Raw genomic sequence first — 18,508 nt, 5'->3', positions numbered from 1 at the left:
TTACGTAGCCTATCACAGCTAGATTTTCAAAGTCAGCCATGATAGGCTACGTAAATCTTTACGTAGCCTACCACGGCTGACTTTGAAAAAAAAAAAAAGCACGTATGCAAATGGTGGCGTCCATGGGCGCCGCCATTTGCGTTCCTTATTTGGGCACGGGTAGTCTACGTAAAGATTTACGTAGACTACGGTGAAAATAAGGGCAACGCGGGGGGGTGGCGGTCGGAAGACCGGCCGCCGCCCCCGCCGAAATGCCGCCAAAACACCGCAGGGACCCGCTGCTGAGAGGGACATTTGACAGAGGTAAGTCCCATCCCGGGGGGTGGGGGGTGGCGGGGGGGTGGCGGAGAATTTCCCCACCAATTTCGAGGGGCCGAATGCATTGGCATTCGGCCTCCGGGAGATTCGTGGAGAAATTCTCTGACATCCCTAAGTCTCCAACTAGCATAAGAATGTAAGAACACAGGAAGAGCCATGTTGGATCAGACCAAGGGTCTATCTAGTCCAGCATACTGTTCACACAGTGGCCAACCGGCTGCCCATGGGAAACCCACAAGCAGGACATGAGAGCAACAGCACCTCCCACCCATGTTCACCAGCAGATCCTGCCTGATACTGGAGGTAGCATATACCCATCAGGGCTAGTAGCATGAGGAATGAGCCCACAATGTGCTGGAACAATGCTACTGTGGGAATATTATGGGAAATAAAACTGGCAGCTCCCAGACCCAGCTGCTTCTCAGTGATCGGAAGTCCCAGAGTAGCTGCCAGAGGTGAGTCCTTCTGGAGTATTAGAGCCATGGCAGCTGCCCAAGGATGCTTTGTGGTGATGTTTGGCCTGCCCTTGATAGACCTTCTCCCATGTGTAACAAGGGAGTGTAACAAGTAGCCTGGCTTTCAGGGGTTCTTCCCATTCCTTGAATGGGAAGTTTTAATGGCAATACAATGAAATATATAGAGACACCACATGCATTTTATATTCAGAATTGTTCTCCAAAAGTTGAGAGTTCTATACTGCAACAATTATAAGCGGCTCATATATCATATGTATTTGCACTTATGAAATGCCAAGAAAGATCTCAACATCTCATTATTTTTTATTAGCATCTTAAAGCTTCTGCTAGGTGAGAAGGTGAGAGAGAAGGGGATTGAGAGTTCACTTTTCCTGTAATTAGCAAATTATAGACGAGTTCCATAACTCCTAAAGAGAGTCTAGAGTTCACCCACTTGTCTCTACAATTAGCCAATGAGGTTTCACGAGGCTACGAAGCGAGAAAAGAAGGCGCAGAGTTTAGTGAACAATTTGCTCTAAATTAAAGCACAACCTCCCTTTGAGCGAAATGATGGAAGTCAGAGAGCCTTGCAGGCAGCCCCTTGACAATTGTTGCGAGAATCTAAAGGAGAGTGGTGTCATAGCACAGTTCAGTTCTCATGCAATTAGCCCCTCCCCAGAATATGCCACTGACCTAAATCAACATTGAGACTAAAGCTTGGAGTTAATCTTGGGCCTTAATGAATGGAGGCAGAGAGGATTATTACAAAAGAAGGAAGAAATGGATCTGTTTGGTTAATGCCTCTGAGCAAAGCTGAATTAATGCAGAGCATCTCTGTAGAGCAGTGCTACAAATAAACTGTATAACAGATCAGTCCATTCACAGGATTGCAGGAGCCATCTTCTGGCCTGGAAACCAGTGGGTGACTCCAAAATGTGGCTGCACTTGTCAACTTCCTTACTCCTCTAGGTCTGTCCTACCATATCTTCCCTCTGTTCTACCACTCCCAAGCTACTCCAACCTGCTCTAACCCTGAAAGTCAGCAATTAGAGCTCAACAGAGTCTCCATGTCCAGAGGCAGTATACCTATTACTCATAAGAGATCCTGGGGACGCAGGAAAGCTGTTGCCCTCCTGTCCTACTCTGTAAGCATCTAAGAGGTATTTGGATGGTCACCGCTGGAGACAGGATATTAGACCAGTGGAGGCTGGTGGGTCTGATTTTGGTGGTGCTGTAAATCCATTCTGGGTTTCAGTCAGAACCAGCCAGAACCCTAAAGGAGCTATCCAAGGTGCTGATCATAGTTCCAAAATGGGCTTGGCACCTTGGATAGCTCTGTTAGAGTTCGTTACTCCATTGGAATGTAAGCACAGCCCCACCGGAACTGGAGCCACCAGCCCCTGCTGTGTTAGAATAGATGGAAATGAGTGACTTGCACAAGGCCCCAAACCGAGTACAAGGCAGGGGGAGGGTCCCAAATACCAAACCACTCCTTTGACCCACACATTTGCTGCTGCAATTCAACATCCACGTTGCAAAGTAAGCAAAGATGCTGAGGTACCGGTGAGTTTCCTAAGATCGCAGGCAGAATACCAGGTATTGGTGAAGTCTAAGCCCCAAATGGCAAACTTCCCCCAACCAATTTACCCTCCCTCCCTCCCTCTCTCTCTCTCTCCCCTCCCTCCCTCCCTCTCTCCCTCCCTCTCTCTCGTCTATCTATCTATCTATCTATCTATCTATCTATCTATCTATCTATCTATCTATCTACGCACACACTTCAGAAACCACAAATTGGCAATCTTGAATAAAAAAGTGGAGCCACCAGTTACAAAGCACTGAGGGCCATACCCTGTTTGACTGATCTGTAACAGCTATAGCTATGCCAGGAGATCCAACAACATTGACTAAGGGGGAGAACTCCTGGATATACATCCTTGACACATTGGCACCACATGGCCCCGATGTGGAGGACAGTGCAAACATTGCTTAACATCTGCATTTGATCTGAACATTTCATCCTCACAGCTCTGTAAGTGCCACCTTGGAAATAGTATTTATATCTTAACAGTTGATGAAGGCGGAAGCTGAAATGTTTTGCTAGTTAAATTGAAATCTCTGTTAATCACAATTACCTGTGTGTGTGTGTGTGTGTGTGTGTAATTGGAGGCACAGTTGTGCTTCCAACAGATAAGGTGATCAGTCAAAAAAGGGTTCCACAATGTTAAATGAAAATCAGGGTGGGTGGGTTATTCTAACCTTATAAAATTGAGAGAGTTTCACCATTTCCTGAAAATCACATGTGCCAGACAGAAATGTCAATTGTATGTAACGTGAAAATTTCAGGAAGATTGGTTAAAGATTGAAGGAGAAAGAGCAGTTAACAGAAGAAAAAATAAAATCAATATTCGGTCACGCAGTGTTGGCACTGAAAACATGTGTTGGCGACCGTTTGTGCTCATCATTTGCCAAAAAGCTGGAGGCTATATATGAAAATCATATATGTTTTCCTATTCTCCATCCTCCCAATTTGGATTTGGGACTGAAAGACCCAGGAAAAGTGTGTGTGCATGGAGGGTAAGTTGTAAGCAAGCACAATTTGTGACATTGCACAACATCATGATTGATCACGGGGCACATCAGATAAGGCATCGGCCTTAGCTTTCAATTTCTTGGCTTTCTGGAGTTTGGACCAACATGAGATAGCCTTATTGTCTGGTCTTTTAAACTGGCAGGTTTTTTGATAAGTGAATATATCTATATGTCTATACCTATATATCTATATATGATTTGCATGTAGTCAACCAGCAGAACAGCAGTGTCAAATAACACAAGTGTGTAAGTAACTGGGCATATACCTCTACCTTTGAGACCATGTTGTGCTTTATGCCCAGCCACAGTCTCTCGGTTAAACATGACAGTGGCCTCTTAAGCATAGAACCGATGTGGCAAGTTAGAATAGCAAAGGCATGTGGGGATGCATTCTTGCTGGTCGCTCCCTAGCTCTGAAACTCTTATTCTCAAGGCTTCCCAAGCATCTTTTAGAATGCAACTAAGCTAGGGATGCATAAGGAATTTAATTCAGTTTGTTTTTGATCAGAATCTACCCAGTTTTCACATCCTGGAACCGAACGCAGAGCTGCAAGCAATTTGAGGTCCAAGTCTGTACATATCTGAGCTTGTGATGTGATTTGCAGAACAACAAAATGTTGCCCAAATGCACACATTTCCAAAATGAGCACAAAAATGCATGTTTTTGAAAGATGTGCACAGAAGTACTCACTTTTTGTGCGGAAACCCCCCCCCCCGCCCCAAAGCTCACAATCCAATATGGACATGAGTCGAACGAGCTTCCAAGGTGGAATTTGGAGAATATCAACAACCTTGAGTTTTGCTGATTCACACATCCCTACTCACACATCCCTACTCTAAGCCTGTAAGGAAGATTTTACACGTGTGTTTTAAGTTGTTTCAATTAGTATTTTATACTTACTGTGAGCCATACTCACCTGTATTGCTCTGTGTTTCCTTGGTCATTGATGGGGCAAAATGTACATGAATGGGCAGTTTGCTGATGCAAGAAACCCTTTGATCCTCCTACACCAGAGCTGGGGAATATGTGGCTTGCAGGCCGCGTGTGGCCCCAAGGGCCAAAATTAGTTTGAAAATAAGAGCATCTACCTGCTCTAGATGCCATTTTACAATTTGTTCTTAATAAAACAATTTTTTTTCAGTGCCATGGCATGAGGCTAGGTGCATCCTGCAGGGGTAGTCTGGGGGGCAAAAATGCCCCCCGGACCACCTGAAATTGCCCATTATTGTCCTACACACTTACTGGAGAATAGGTTCCGTGTAACTCAGTGACACTCTCTTGCATAGGATCACATTGTAAGACTTTTTTTTTTTTTTTTTAAGAACGGGGGGTAGTTTTTGAATTCTTGCCTTCCTGTGTGCTTGCTTCTGCACCTTCATGATGTCTGCTCAGCCTGTGCATCAGTAAATATTAAGAACATATGGAAGGCTCTTCAGCACCTGATCCTGTGACCTTTCTGCCTTATGGGGAATAGGGAGCACAATATATTTTACATTTTTAATACATTTTTTAATATTTTTTTGCTGCTATTTGGATGGTATAAAGTTGTTACCCATCCTGTGCCCTGATTTGGAGAGGGTGGGTTATAAGTCAAATAAATAAAAAAGTCTTCTTCCAAACATTAAAGTGGATATATAACCTAATCACCGTAAAGCATAACTTAGAAATCTGAGAGCAACAGCTAAGAAACAAGTACAGCAATATGGGAAGTGGGATAATGGTGCCACATATGAATCAATGGGTCTTGGAATTAATGAGAGAAAAGAAACAAGATGAGATCCAATGGAATATGTTCATGCTTCTTAGCAAGCGATGAATCGCTTTGCATCAGTAAGAAGAACTGGAACTGCAATAAAATGTTGCAGCATATCCTCCTTCTTTAAAGAGCGCTCCTGTTCAGGGTTCAGTTTTTCCTTTTCTAACAGTCACACTGTATTCCATATTTATTGAGCATGGCCACTTTTCATTGGGCTGTTTGTTTGTTTTTTCTTTTTTAAAGATATATTGTACTTCTGCAAATCTTAAGGTTCCCCTGAGCATGCTCACCTCTCCCACTTGTGGCCCCATTTTGTACACAATCCTGTTAACACTCACCACTTAAATTTGTTATTAAAAGGAGTGATACATTATAAGAAGGAGAGATGGGAGGTAGGCACTGGGAGTACATATGGGATACTAGGAATGTAATTTGATAACTGTAATGGAAAGAAAAACGAATATCATACCAGAAAAAGCCTTCACATTTTGATGAAAGTATTTTGAATATTCAAAGCACCATATATGTCATCTCAGTAATCCTGCTAACAGCCCTGTAAGGTAGGTTACTATTACTAAACCCAAATTGCATATGGTGGGTCACAGGCAGATGGCAAAGGCCAGCTAGTGAGTTCATGTCAGAGGCAAGATTTGCATTGGGAATGGGCTCAAAAGCTTGAACTTATCCACAGCAGTTCACGTGAGCTCTCAAATCCCATACTTATTTAAAAGCAAATGAGAACTCTCCAAACCTTGTGGAACATTTATTTAAAATCCTAACAGCCACCTTGTCATTGTTAAAGGCGTCTTTAATGAAATTGGAGCATTTGAAATGAGAGCCAGTGTGTAGTGTAGTGGTTAGACTATTGGACTGGGAGCCGTGAGGTCCGGGTTCTAGTCCCCACTCAGCCATGGAAGCTCACTGGGTGATTTTCGGCCAGTCCCAGACTCTCAGCCCAGCCTACCTCACGGGGTTGTTGTTGTGAAGATAAAATGGAGAGGAGGAGGATTAGGTACGCTGCCTTGGGTTCCTTGGAGGAAAAAAGGTGAGATATAAATGCAGTAAATAAAAATTAATAAATTGGACAAACCATCACAGCAAACCAAAGACAATTTACAAGTTGTTTTTGAATGTCATCTTTCATTTGGGAATTGAACTTTCCTGCCTCACAAGGATACTTTATGCAGTCAGCATCATAAATATTCTCTCTCTCTCTCTCTCTCTCTCTCAAACAGGAGGTTTATTTGCCCTACTCATATTTATGTTTGTGATGTGGAAGGAATTTGCTGCCGATCTCCATAAATACATACTTCTAGAAAGAAGTAGAAGATGCCTGGACAACCCTCCTGTTAATGTTTATTACGGCTGGTCCTTCATGTTTGCTCTTGCTGGAGTCCCTTTAGTGCTACTTTCTGGACTTCTCTTTTACCTGGTCGGTCATAGTATCCTGAAGGAGCTGGAGTAAAAGAAGTGGACCTCCGTAAAAAGGCCTACAAAAATGCTGTGGTGCCATCTGGAAATGAGGCCTGACATCTTGATAGGGTGGACAGGATCTGTATCAATATTGGTATGGTTTAAATGCTTTAAAATCATGGCGGGGGATCACCTTAATGGGAAATATGACATTAGCCAGTGGTGGCTGGTGTATCCTATCTTGGGAAAGGGTTGGGCATCTTGGATACCTCCTTTAGAGTTCTGGCTGGTTCTGACTGAGCCCCAGAATGGATTTCCAGCCGCACCGAAATAGGAGCCAACAGCCACCACTGGCACTAGCTACCCACTGAAACCAATTTCATACTTTTAAAAATTATTATTACGAAAAAGTCAAGTACTTCTATAAGAGCTAAACACTTGCTTTTAAAGAATGGGGGTGGGGTGGAATTAGGGTGGCCACTTAACACAGTGCCCCCAAAGAGGAAAAGTATAACCAAGAAACAGGACAACAGAGGGCATAGATTTGCATACAATTTGCATATGCTAATGCATATGTAGAGTTACCATTTTAGAAATGCTAAAATTTAAATAGAAATATAGTACATCTCACCATACTGGGGAAGAAGGTGACCTGTGAGCCTTATCAGTCTGCTGACCAGGTGCTAATTGTTGATGGACAACATCAAAGTCCCTTTTTATGGTTCTCTATCTTTACACTGGATTTGGACTGAACTCAGACTTCAGGTAGAGGACACCTTCAAAAAGAGGACTCTGCTGAATGGCCTCTTGTGAATTGCCCCCAAAGAAGACACCGATTTGCATAAAATTTGCATATGCTAAATAATATGTGTAGATGTCAATTTATAAATAATTATGATCATTTCAATGGAAATACAGTACATCACACCACAGTGTGGAAGACTATGACCAGGTGACCTGTGTGCCTTGCTCAGTCTGCTGTCCAGGTACTGTTGATGGGCAGCTTCAAGGTCCAGCTCTTCCTTCTGAGGGTTCTTTATCTTTCAATTGGACTTGGACAGCCCTTCAAGTAGAGGACACCTTCAAAATAGAGGATAGCCCTCTAGCAGCCCTTCAAATATAGGACTGTTCTCTGTAAAGCAGGCCATATGGCCACCCTAGGCCTAATCTCCATATAGTAAGACATATGGCCACTGTAGGTGGAATTATCTAATTCGGCACCACCTACCATCAGATCATGGACTTGCTCAACAATCCCTGGCATGCATATCTCAATCTATTGTGACCAGGGAACTCTCCTACCTAGAACTAGGGATGGGGGAGAATTTCTCCCCGAAACTTCGGGGGGCTGAGTGCCAATGTATTCGGCTCCCCGAAGTAGTTTCGGGGAGAAATTCTCCGCCCCCCCCCAGGATGGGACTTACCTTTCCCGAATGTCCCTCCCGGCGGCGGGTCCTGGCGGCGGTTCGGCAGGTCTTCGTCAGGGGCGGGGGCAGCAGCCGGTCTTTTGACCGGCTGCCGCCGCTGCCATTCCAATAAAAGTAAAAAAACAACAACACGCCCCCGTGATAGGCTACGTGACAATTAACGTAGCCTATCACGGCTAGATTTGCAAAGTCAGCCGTGATAGGCTATGTAAATCGTCACGTAGCTTATCACGGGTGACTTAAAAAAAAAAAAGTGCGTACGGCTAATGGCGGCCCCCATAGGGAGCCGCCATTCGCGTTCCTTATTTGGTCGCTGTAGTCTATGTAAAGATTACGTAGATTACGGCGAAAATAAGGGCAACGCTATTTGCGTTGCCCTTATTTTCGCCGTAGTCTACGTAAAGATTTACGTAGACTACAGCGACCAAATAAGAAACGCGAATGGCGGCTCCCTATGGGGGCCGCCATTAGCCGTATGCGCTTTTTTTTAAAAAGTCACCCGTGATAGGCTACGTGACGATTAACGTAGCCTATCATGGCTGACTTTGCAAATCTAGCCGTGATAGGCTATGTAAATTGTCACGTAGCCTATCACGGGGGCGTTTTTTTTTTTACTTTTTATTTCGCGGCCGGGCGAGGCGCCTCCTCCCCGGCCTGAATTTCGGCCGGGCGAGGCGGGAAGCCTCCCCCGCAGCCTGAATTTTGGCCGGGCGAGGCAGGAAGCCTCCCCCCCCGGCCTGAAATTTTGGGGGAGCAGCGAAGCGCCTCCCCCCCAACGCGAAGCAAGCTGCGAGACCAGGTAAGTGGCTTTCGTGCACCCCTACCTAGAACAGCATCCCTATTCCTTTTACTGGAGGCTGTTGGTCTATGCATGTGATATTATGTGCATATGAACATGTGGGCTGGCTCTTTCCATTCACTGAAATAAATAGGAAACCTCGCATGTGTAAAGATCTTTATATATGAGCATCAGAGAACTCCCAGAGCTCTGGACTGGAGAGGTAGAATGTTCACTAGCCCAGTTCAGATACTTACCTGGGCTGCAGGTCTTGTTTCTGTTGTGGATGGACAAGTGTTTACCCCTCTCTCCATTGCAGTCATAACATGTGTAATACGAGCAATCCATGTGGGTGTCTATGTGCAGAAGGGCCCCCAAACTGGGTTGTTATTAACTCTCAAAATGGGGGGGGGATCAAGTGACCAGGGTCTCTGGCAATGCTGGCTCCAGAATGTGGGCTCCCTTGGGCAAGACGTCCACACTTGGCCTTCCTCCCTGAGTGGGCCCACCTCCTGCCCACCTGTCAGCACTGCTCATTCACTTGCCCTCTTCCCCTGCGCCCAATCCGCACCACTGCCCAGAAGGAAAGGGCCAAGTAATTGGGAATGATGGCTGCTCTTGCTGCTGGCAGTCTTGAAGAGGGCAGGTGAACAGGTTGCAACAACAAGGAAGAGAAGGAGCAGGGTTGCTGGGGTGTGGGCATGCCAGCCTCTGGTGCTGATCCTGTCCTCCATTCATAAAGATGTTTCTGTGGGGATAAACTGCATCACAGGCTACATTATGAACATAATGGAGGGGGCTCCATCTGCCCTCTACTCTACCATGAATATAGGGCATCTGGCCTCAGTAGGCTTTTGAAGTCTGTCTTTAATGAAATGGCAAGGGGACAAATTAAGATGTTACAGATTAGCCTTCCTGTACCTGGTACCTTCCAGATGTGTTGGACTGCAACTCCCAACATCCCCAGGCAACTCAATGGCCACACTGGCTGGAGGTGATGGGACTTGTTGCTATGACCCATCTGGAGGGTAGCAGATTCAGGTTGATGAAGTCTGTTACAAATCAACATTTATAATCTTTGGCCCCAATTTTAAACTGAGATGAGATGTTTGTGCAGTTGATATCAATGGGCTATAGGTTGTACCTAAAGGCAGAGCCTGGTGAAAAACTGGTTGTGTCTTCAATATTTATATTAAACATACATTATAAATACTCAGCATTAATTCCCAATTGACCTTGTTTCTTGTTAAATGTAATCAAATCTGGCTGGGATGCTGTACACTATTAGCTCTATTTGTAGATGCTAATTAAATACCATTTTTTAAGAGTTACTGTAACTAACATAAAAGGATGACTGTTAAACACATCTTTTACATATTTTGCGCATCATGTTATGCAGGGAAGATGAAAAAAAAAGAAACCCTTCACATTTTTTAAACATGTGTTTTATCTGTACATTTTTTGGCAAAGCAATGCTTTCATTTTTGCAAATCCAGATGCCTGTATTGAAGCCTAAACTTGAGTAGACCCACCAATTTCAGTCTGTGAAACAAAACAAGGAAGCTTAGCTGGCACTGTACAGTTCAGACAAGTCTTGCATTGTGTAATAAAGTTACCTGTGTTTCCTGTTGGGTTGTACCTTCCATTCTGTCAACACCTGCTAATCTGAACATTGCACACCAGAGGTGGGAAAACAGGATCTAGTTAGCTTTTTTTTTTTTTTTAACCCTGCGATTCACAAGCAAAGCCAGGTGCTAGACACATACACTTCAGAATTCAAGCATTCTGAGCTCAGGAAAATGTATATGAAGTATCTGTTTGTCTCTCTGTCTCTCCGTGCCTGCTTCTCTCTCTCTGTATTTAGTACCAGAACTGAATGGAGTTTGTAGTGCTTACACACAAAAGTCACCTCCTGGTTGCTTCTAGGGATGTACGGATTTTATTAAATCCATTCTGTCTGCATTTTGCGGGTTGCAGGTGCTGCTCATCTCATCGTCTGCTTGTTGACAGAATTGGATTTTTCCAATTTCCTGAATTTGTGCAACCCCCCTCCCCCCCAATGTGCGAATCCCCCCCAAACATGCATTTTCATGCTTTAGCCTATGGGGAAAATGCACATTTTCAGCTGGTTTTTTTTAATTTAACTTATTTTTCTCTGACTAAATTTGCATAAAATCCCAGAAAGTAATAAAAACCTGTCTGTAAGTCTTCGGAATCCGTGCAACTCAGGAAAAGCAGGTTTGCTGCAGAATCAATGAGTCAGATGTATAGAAATCTGAACTCATTTGATTCCACTGTGGATTTCTCCGGCATCTGTACTGCCTTCATAATTCAGGATAATGGGGGAAGGTTAGTTTTGTTAGACAATCTTTGTTGCTGATCTTGTTAAGCAATTGGGAGTCAGAAATCCTTGCTGATCTATTGCAAATCACTCAGAGATCTGCCAGCTCATCTCAATCTGCTTTATGTCCCCCTTCGCTGCTCACAAGGGAGCTTGTACTGCTGAGTTTTCAATTGTAACTGCCCCCAGCATGGTTCTAAGGATGGATGTAACATTTCTCTTCTAGCTGTTCAATCCTATACTTGCCTACTTGGAAGTAAGGTCCAATGAGGCTTGCTCCCAAGTAAATGGGTATGGGATTACACACTGAGAGCCAGTGTGGTGTATCAGCTTGAGTGTTGGACGAGGAGTCGGGATTGCTGAGTTCTAGTCCCCACTCAGCCATGAAGCTCACTGGGTGACTTTGGGCCAGCCACAGACTCGCAGCCCCACCTGCCTCACAGGGCTGTTGTTGGAAGGATAAAATGGAGAGGAAAAGGATTATGTACACCTCCTTGGGTTCCTTAAGGAGGAAAAAAAAAGTGGGCTATACATGTAATAAATTAAATAAGGAAACTTGATTATGTAGGGGCCAAATTACCCATTGTGTTAAGCATACATTAAACACACACGCACACACATTAGTACTAGTCAATTTCTGGTTCATATCACTTTCATAGGGCAAAAAATCTGAACCTCATATATATATATTCCGATGGGATCTGAGCTAGCAGTGACTGACCAAGAAAGAGATCTTGGGGTTATGAGGACTGTAAGAGGACTGGAGTGGCGACTGTTGACCCTCCAGGCCATAAGAGAACACAAAGAGTTCTTGGACAGAATGGTGGAACTACAGCACCAAAGCGAAGTACAGGAGCTAGAAGAGCAACAGCAAGCTGAGGCAGAAGAGGGAAATGTTGAGGTGAGGAAAAATGAAGTAGAGGATACTCCTTGGAAAAGGGTGACAGGAGCAGAAGAACTAGTAGCCACTCTGCACCAGTGGAGGCAGTGGAACTAGGGAACCGTTTCCAGGTACTTGAGGATGAGAATGGAGGACAGCCTGCAGAGGAAGAATTACAGGGGAACATGCATGAGAGCAAGCAAGAAGCTGAAGGTAAGGATGGACGAAAGTCCCTTACCTGGTCCTGCAGCTTGCTTTGTGGTGGGGGGGAGGCGCTCCGTTTCTCCCCCCGAAGTTCTTGGTGGGGGGGGAGGCGCCCTGCCCCTCCCGGCCAAAATTCAGGCCAGGGGGGAGGCGCCCCATCCCTCGCCGCCGAAATTCAGGCCGGGGGGGAGCGCCCTGTCTCCCTGGCCGCGAAATAAAAAAAGTAAATTGGGGGAAAAAAAAACGTGATAGGCTACGTAACGATTTACGCAGCCTATCACGGCTAGATTTTCAAAGTCAGTCGTGACAGGCTACGTACATCTTTACGTAGCCTATCATGGCTGCCTTTGAAAAAGAAAAAAAAAGCGTGTATGCAAATGGCGGCGCCCATGGGCCTTTTGCGTTCCTTATTTGGATGCTATTTGCGTTGCCCTTATTTTCACCGTAGTCTATGTAAATCTTTATGTAGACTACCTGTGCCCAAATAAGGAACGCAAATGGTGGCGCCCATGGGTGCCGCCATTTGCATATGCGCTTCCCCCCCCCAAAGTCAGCTGTGATAGGCTACGTAAAGATTTATGTAGCCTATCACGTCTGACTTTGAAAATCTAGCCGTGATAGGCTACGTAAATCATTACGTAGCCTATCACTTCTTTTTTTTACTTTACGGGGAAATGGCAGCGGTGGCAGCCGGTTGGAAGACCGGCCGCCGCCCCTGCCACCGCCGAACCGCCGCCAGGACCCGCCGCCGAGAGGGACATTCGACAGAGGTAAGTCCCATCCCAGGGGGGGTGGCGGAGAATTTCCCCACCAATTTCGGAAATTCTCCGCCATCCCTAGCTGAAGGTCAGCCAGGCAGAGGCGATGAAACCAAGGCCTACAAAAACAAGAAGAGGAGTAGTAGTGGGAGACTCCTTGCTGCATGGGATCGAAACACAAGTATGTCGCAAAGACCCGTGGACTCACCAGGTATGCTGTCTCCCGGGAGGATGGATTAGAGGTATGACTGAAGGGTTGCCTGCACTTATAAAGCCCACTGACAGGTATCCCTTCTCATCCATGTGGGAACAAATGATACCACCAAGTGGAGCTACGAAGAAATCACATCAGAGTTTGAAGCTTTGGTAGGAAACTCAAGAACTTTGGGGCCCAGATAGTTTTCTCATCCATCCTTCCAGTAGTCAGAAGAGGGATAGAAAAGGAAAGAAAAATACTCCAGGTGAATGACTGGCTACAAAGGCGGTGCCAACAAGAGAGATTTGGATTCTGGGACCATGGGCTATACTTCCTGGAAGATGGACTGTTGGCAAGGGATGGGTTGCACCTCACAAAGGCTGGGAAGAATGTGTTTGGCCACATCCTGAAGAACTTTATCAGGAGGGCTTTAAACAGAATGCTATGGGGAAGGGAGATGTAAAGTTGGAGGCAACAATGGACGAAGGCTCATGCACCACAATGGAGAGAACAGCTTTAATAGTGCCCAATAATAGTCTTCACAAATATGTAGGAAGAAAGCCAGACCATGAAGCACATGGTCTTTGATGTCTATATATTAATGCCCAGAGTATGGGAAACAAACAGAACCAACTCTTAATACAGGAGGGAAATTATGACTTGATCGGTGTAACTGAGACTTGGTGGGATGACTCTCATGACTGGAATACAGAAATTGAAGGATATAACTTGTTCAAAAAGAACAGGAGGAACAGAAAGGGAGGTGGGGTTGCACTATATATGAAAAATACATATCTCTGCAAAGAATACAGCAGGATGAGCTTGGTAGCCCCATCGAGAGCATCTGGGTTAAAATAAATGGAGCAAAGAATAAAAGGAACCTAGTGGTTGGAGTCTGCTACTGGCCACCCAATCAAGGAGAAGACGAGGATGAAACTTTTGAAAAGTTAAATAGCCAATGTTTCAAGGAAGCATGATGTAGTAGTAATGGGGGACTTCAATTTCCCCAATATTTGTTGGGAGACCAGTTCTGCAAAACATGGCCCCTCCAGGAAATTCCTGACTTGTCTGGCAGATAACTTCCTCCTACAGAAAGTAGAGGAAGGAACTAGAGGATTGGCTATCCTTGACTTGATCCTATTCCTAACCAACAGATATGACTTAGTGGAAAAAGTAGCAGTTACAGGAACTCTGGGGGAAAGTGACCATGTTATACTTGAGTTCTTGGTTCTAAAGGAAGCAAAAGCCAAGTGTAGCCAAACACGTACCCTGGATTTTAGGAAATCTGATTTTAATAAACTCAGAACAATGATCAGTAAGGTCCCATGGTAAGTGACTCTAACGAGAAAAGGAGTCCAAGATGGGTGGGAATTTTTAAAAAAGGAAATTCTAAAGGCAGAATTACAAACAATTCCAACAAGAAAAAAAAGGCAGAAGACAACAGAAGAAGCCAATGTGGCTTCACAAAAAGCTTAGAGATGACCTGAAAACAAAAAAAAGTACACAGATAAGAAGTGGAGAGAAGGCCAAGCAAGAAAGGAAGAGTACAGGCAGGTAGCACAGAATTGCAGGGATGGCGTCAGGAAGGCTAAAGCTGAGAACGAGCTGAGGTTAGCGAGGGATGCGAAAAGCAATAAAAAGGCTTTCTTCAGCTACGTGCATAGTAAAAGACACAGGAAAGAAGTGGTTGTTCAGCTATTTAATAAGGATGGCTAAAAGGATGACAAATGACAAAGAAAAGGCAGAGGTGCTCAATTCCTACTTTGGCTCAGTCTTCTCGCAAAAGAGGGTCTATGACCCCCCTGGCAAAGGCAAAGTACAGGCTGAAGGGGAGGATTGCAGCTTGAGATCGATAGGCATATGGTCAAGGAACACCTAATTACTTTGAATGAGTTCAAAACTCCAGGGCCAGATGAACTGCATCCTAGAGTAATAAAGGAACTGGCAGAAGAACTCTCAGAACCGCTGTCTATTCTCTTTGGGAAATCATGGAGGACGGGTGAAGTTCCAGATGACTGGAGGAGGGCTAATGTTGTCCCTATCTTCAAAAAGGGTAAAAAGGAGGAACCTGGGAACTACAGACCAGTCAGTCTGACATCCATCCCTGGGAAAATTCTGGAGCAGATTATCAAGCAATCCATCTGGAAGCACCTTGAAAACAATGCAGTGATGACTCGAAGCCAACATGGATTTGTCAAGAACAAATCCTGCCACACGAATCTGATCTCATTTTTTGATCAAGTCACCTCCCTTGTGGACTGTGGGAATGCTGTGGACATCATATACCTCGACTTCAGCAAAGCTTTTGACCAAGTGCCCCATGATATCCTGATGAGCAAACTAGCTCAAAGTGGGCTAGATGAAGCAACGATCATGTGGATCCACAGTTGGCTACAGAATCAGACTCAAAGAGTGCCTATCAATGGGATCTTCTCAAACCGGGAGAGGTAATGAGTGGGGTACCGCAGAGCTCAGTCCTGGGCCCAGTGCTCTTCAACATCTTTATTAATGACTTGGAGGAGGAGATGCAGGGAATGCTGATCAAATTTGCAGATGACACAAAATTGGGCAGGATAGCTAATACTTTGGAAGACAGAAACAAAATTCAAAGTGATCTTGATAGGCTGGAGCGCTGGGCAGAAAACAACAGAATGACATTTAACAAGGATAAACGCCAAGTTCTGCACCTAGGAAAAAGAAACCAGATGCACAGTTACAAGATGGGGGATATGTGTCTCAACAACACTATAAGTGAGAAGGATCTTGGAATTGTTGTCCATCACAAGCTGAATATGAGCCAGCAATGTGATGTGGCTGCAAAAAAGGCAAATGCTCTTTTGGGCTGCATTAATAAAAGCATAGCTTCCAAATCCCAGGAAGTACTAGTTTCCCTCTAGTTCTCAGCACTGGTTAGGCCTTATCTGGAGTACTGTCTGTGTCCAGTTCTGGGCACTACACTTTAAGAAGGATGCAGACAAGCTGGAGAGGGTTCATAGGAGGGCAACAAAGATGATCGGGGGACTGGAAACAAAGCCCTATGAAAAGAAACTGAAAGAACTGGGCATGTTTAGCCTTGAGAAGAGAAGACTGAGAGGAGATAGGATAGCGCTCTTCAAATACTTGAAAGGTTGTCACAGAAAGGAATGCCAGGATCTGTTCTCGATCATGCTCGAGTGCAGGACATGGAATCATGGACTCAAGTTACAGGAAGCCAGATTCCAGCTGAACATCAGGAAAAACTTCCTGACTGTTAGAGCAATACGACAATGGAACCAATTACCTAGGGAGGTGGTGGGCTCTCCCACACTGGAGGCGTTCAAGATGAGACTGGACAGCCATCTGTCAAGGATGCTCTGACTTGGATTCCTGCATTGAGCAGGGGGTTGGACTCGATGGCTTTGTAGGCACCGTCCAACCCTACTATTCTATGATTCTATGATTCTGTGGTGGGCAGGTCAATGAAAATGTCAACCCAGTGTGCAGCTGCTGTGAAAAAGGCAAATTCCATGTTAGGCATAATTAGGAAAGGAATTGAAAATAAAACTGCCAAGGTCATACTCCCCTTATAAAATACTGTGTACTTAAAATACTGTGTACAGTTGTGGTCACTGCACCTAAAAAGGGATATTGGAGAGCTGTAAAAAAGATACCTACAAACATATTTGCATGCATGCATGTATGTATGTATATAATTTTAAATATATATATATATATATATATGTATATATTTAAAATTACTTGTTCTCAAGAGACACATTTAAAAATATATTTTCATACTTTTTTTTGAGCTGGGAAGTGTGAAAGTTGTCCAATAACTAAGTTCCGATTTGCACATTAGTCTGGGAGTATATACTACTGGGGAGGAGCAGAGGGTATTTTCAAGTAGCGCCAGAAAGACTGAAGCGGCTGGGCCAAAGCCAAAAGGACACTCAGCTGTGGATGTGTCTGGTGGTGAAAAGAAAATCTGATGCTGTAAAGAACAATATTGTTTAGGAACCTGCAATGTAAGATCAATGAATCAAGGTAAACTGGAGGTGGTCAAACATGAGATGGCAAGACTGAACATCGACATCTTGGGAATCAGCGAACTAAAATGGACAAGCATAGGCGAATTTAATTCAGGTGACCATTGTATCTACTACTGTCGGCAAGGATCCCTTAGAAGAAATGGAGTAGCACTCATAGTCAATAAAAGGGTAGGAAAAGCAGTACTGGGGTACAATCTCAAACATGATAGAATGATCTCAGTACGAATCCAAGGCAAACCATTCAACATCACAGTAATTCAAGTCTATGCCCCAACCACTGAGGCCGAAGAAGCTGAGCCTGAGGTTGATCGGTTCTATGAAGACCTACACCTTCTAGAACTAACACCATAAACATATGTCCTCTTCATCATAGGGGATTGGAATGCTAAAGTAGGAAGTCAAGAAATCACCGGGATAACAGGCAAGCATGGCCTTGGTGTACAAAATGAAGCAGGGCAAAGGCTAATAGAGTTTTGCCAAGAGAACACACTGATCATAGCAAACACTCTTTTCCAACAGCACAAGAGGCAACTCTACACATGGACATCACCAGATGGTCAATATTGAAATCAGATTGATTATGTCCTTTGCAGCCAAAGATGAAGAAGCTCTATACAGTCAGTAAAAACAAGGCCTGGAGCTGACTGTGGCTCAGATCATGAGCTTCTTGTCACAAAATTTCAGCTTAAATTGAAGAACATAGGGAAAACCACTAAACCATTCAGGTATGACTTAAATCATATCCCTTATGAATATACAGTGGAGGTGAGGAATAGATTTAAGGGATTAGACCTGATAGAGTGCCTGAGGAACTATGGATGGAGGTCTGTAACATTGTTCAGGAGGCAGCAACTCAATCCATCCCAAAGAAAAAGAAATACAAGAAAACAAAGTGGCTGTCTAATGAGGCTTTACAAGTAGTTGAGGAAAGAAGGGAAGCGAAAAGCAAGGGAGAAAAGGGAAGATATATCCAACTGAATGCAGAGTTCCAGAGAATAGCAAGGAGAGACAAGAAGGCCTTCTTAAATGAACAATGCAAAGAAATCGAGGAAAACAATAGAATGGGAAAGGCTAGAGATCTTTTCAAAAAAATTGGAGCTATCAAGGGAACGTTTTGTGCAAAGACGGGCATGATAAAGGACAAAGAAGGCAGGGACCTAACAGAAGCAGATGAGATTAAGAAGAGGTGGAAAGAATACACAGAAGAACTATACAGGAAAGATCTGAATGTTCCTGATAGCCATGATAGTGCAGTCACTGAACTTGAGCTGGACATCCTAGAAAGTGAAGTCAAGTGGGCCTTAGGAAGCATTACTAACAACAAAGCTAGTGGAGATGACAGTATTCCAGCTGAGCTATTTAAG

General features: G+C 44.3%; 1 protein-coding gene across 1 annotated transcript in view; it reads left to right on the top strand.

Moving 5' to 3' along the window:
* LOC146338557 (transmembrane protein 182-like) overlaps positions 1-6,584 on the top strand; it is a 31,389-nt gene extending 24,805 nt beyond the window's left edge. The window contains exon 5 of the mRNA XM_084813342.1: positions 6,355-6,584. Within this exon, the coding sequence (XP_084669468.1) occupies positions 6,355-6,584 (230 nt within the window). The remainder of the gene's footprint in view (positions 1-6,354) is intronic.
* Positions 6,585-18,508: the final 11,924 nt, after the last annotated feature.

The sequence above is a fragment of the Heloderma suspectum genome, chromosome 9 (genome assembly GCF_057233095.1).
Source record: "Heloderma suspectum isolate Gila_16-S chromosome 9, 16-S_ref, whole genome shotgun sequence".
NCBI classification, from domain to species: Eukaryota; Metazoa; Chordata; class Lepidosauria; order Squamata; family Helodermatidae; genus Heloderma; species Heloderma suspectum.
Note: the sequence above shows the minus strand (reverse complement) of the source record. Positions and strands in the feature narration are given on the sequence as shown.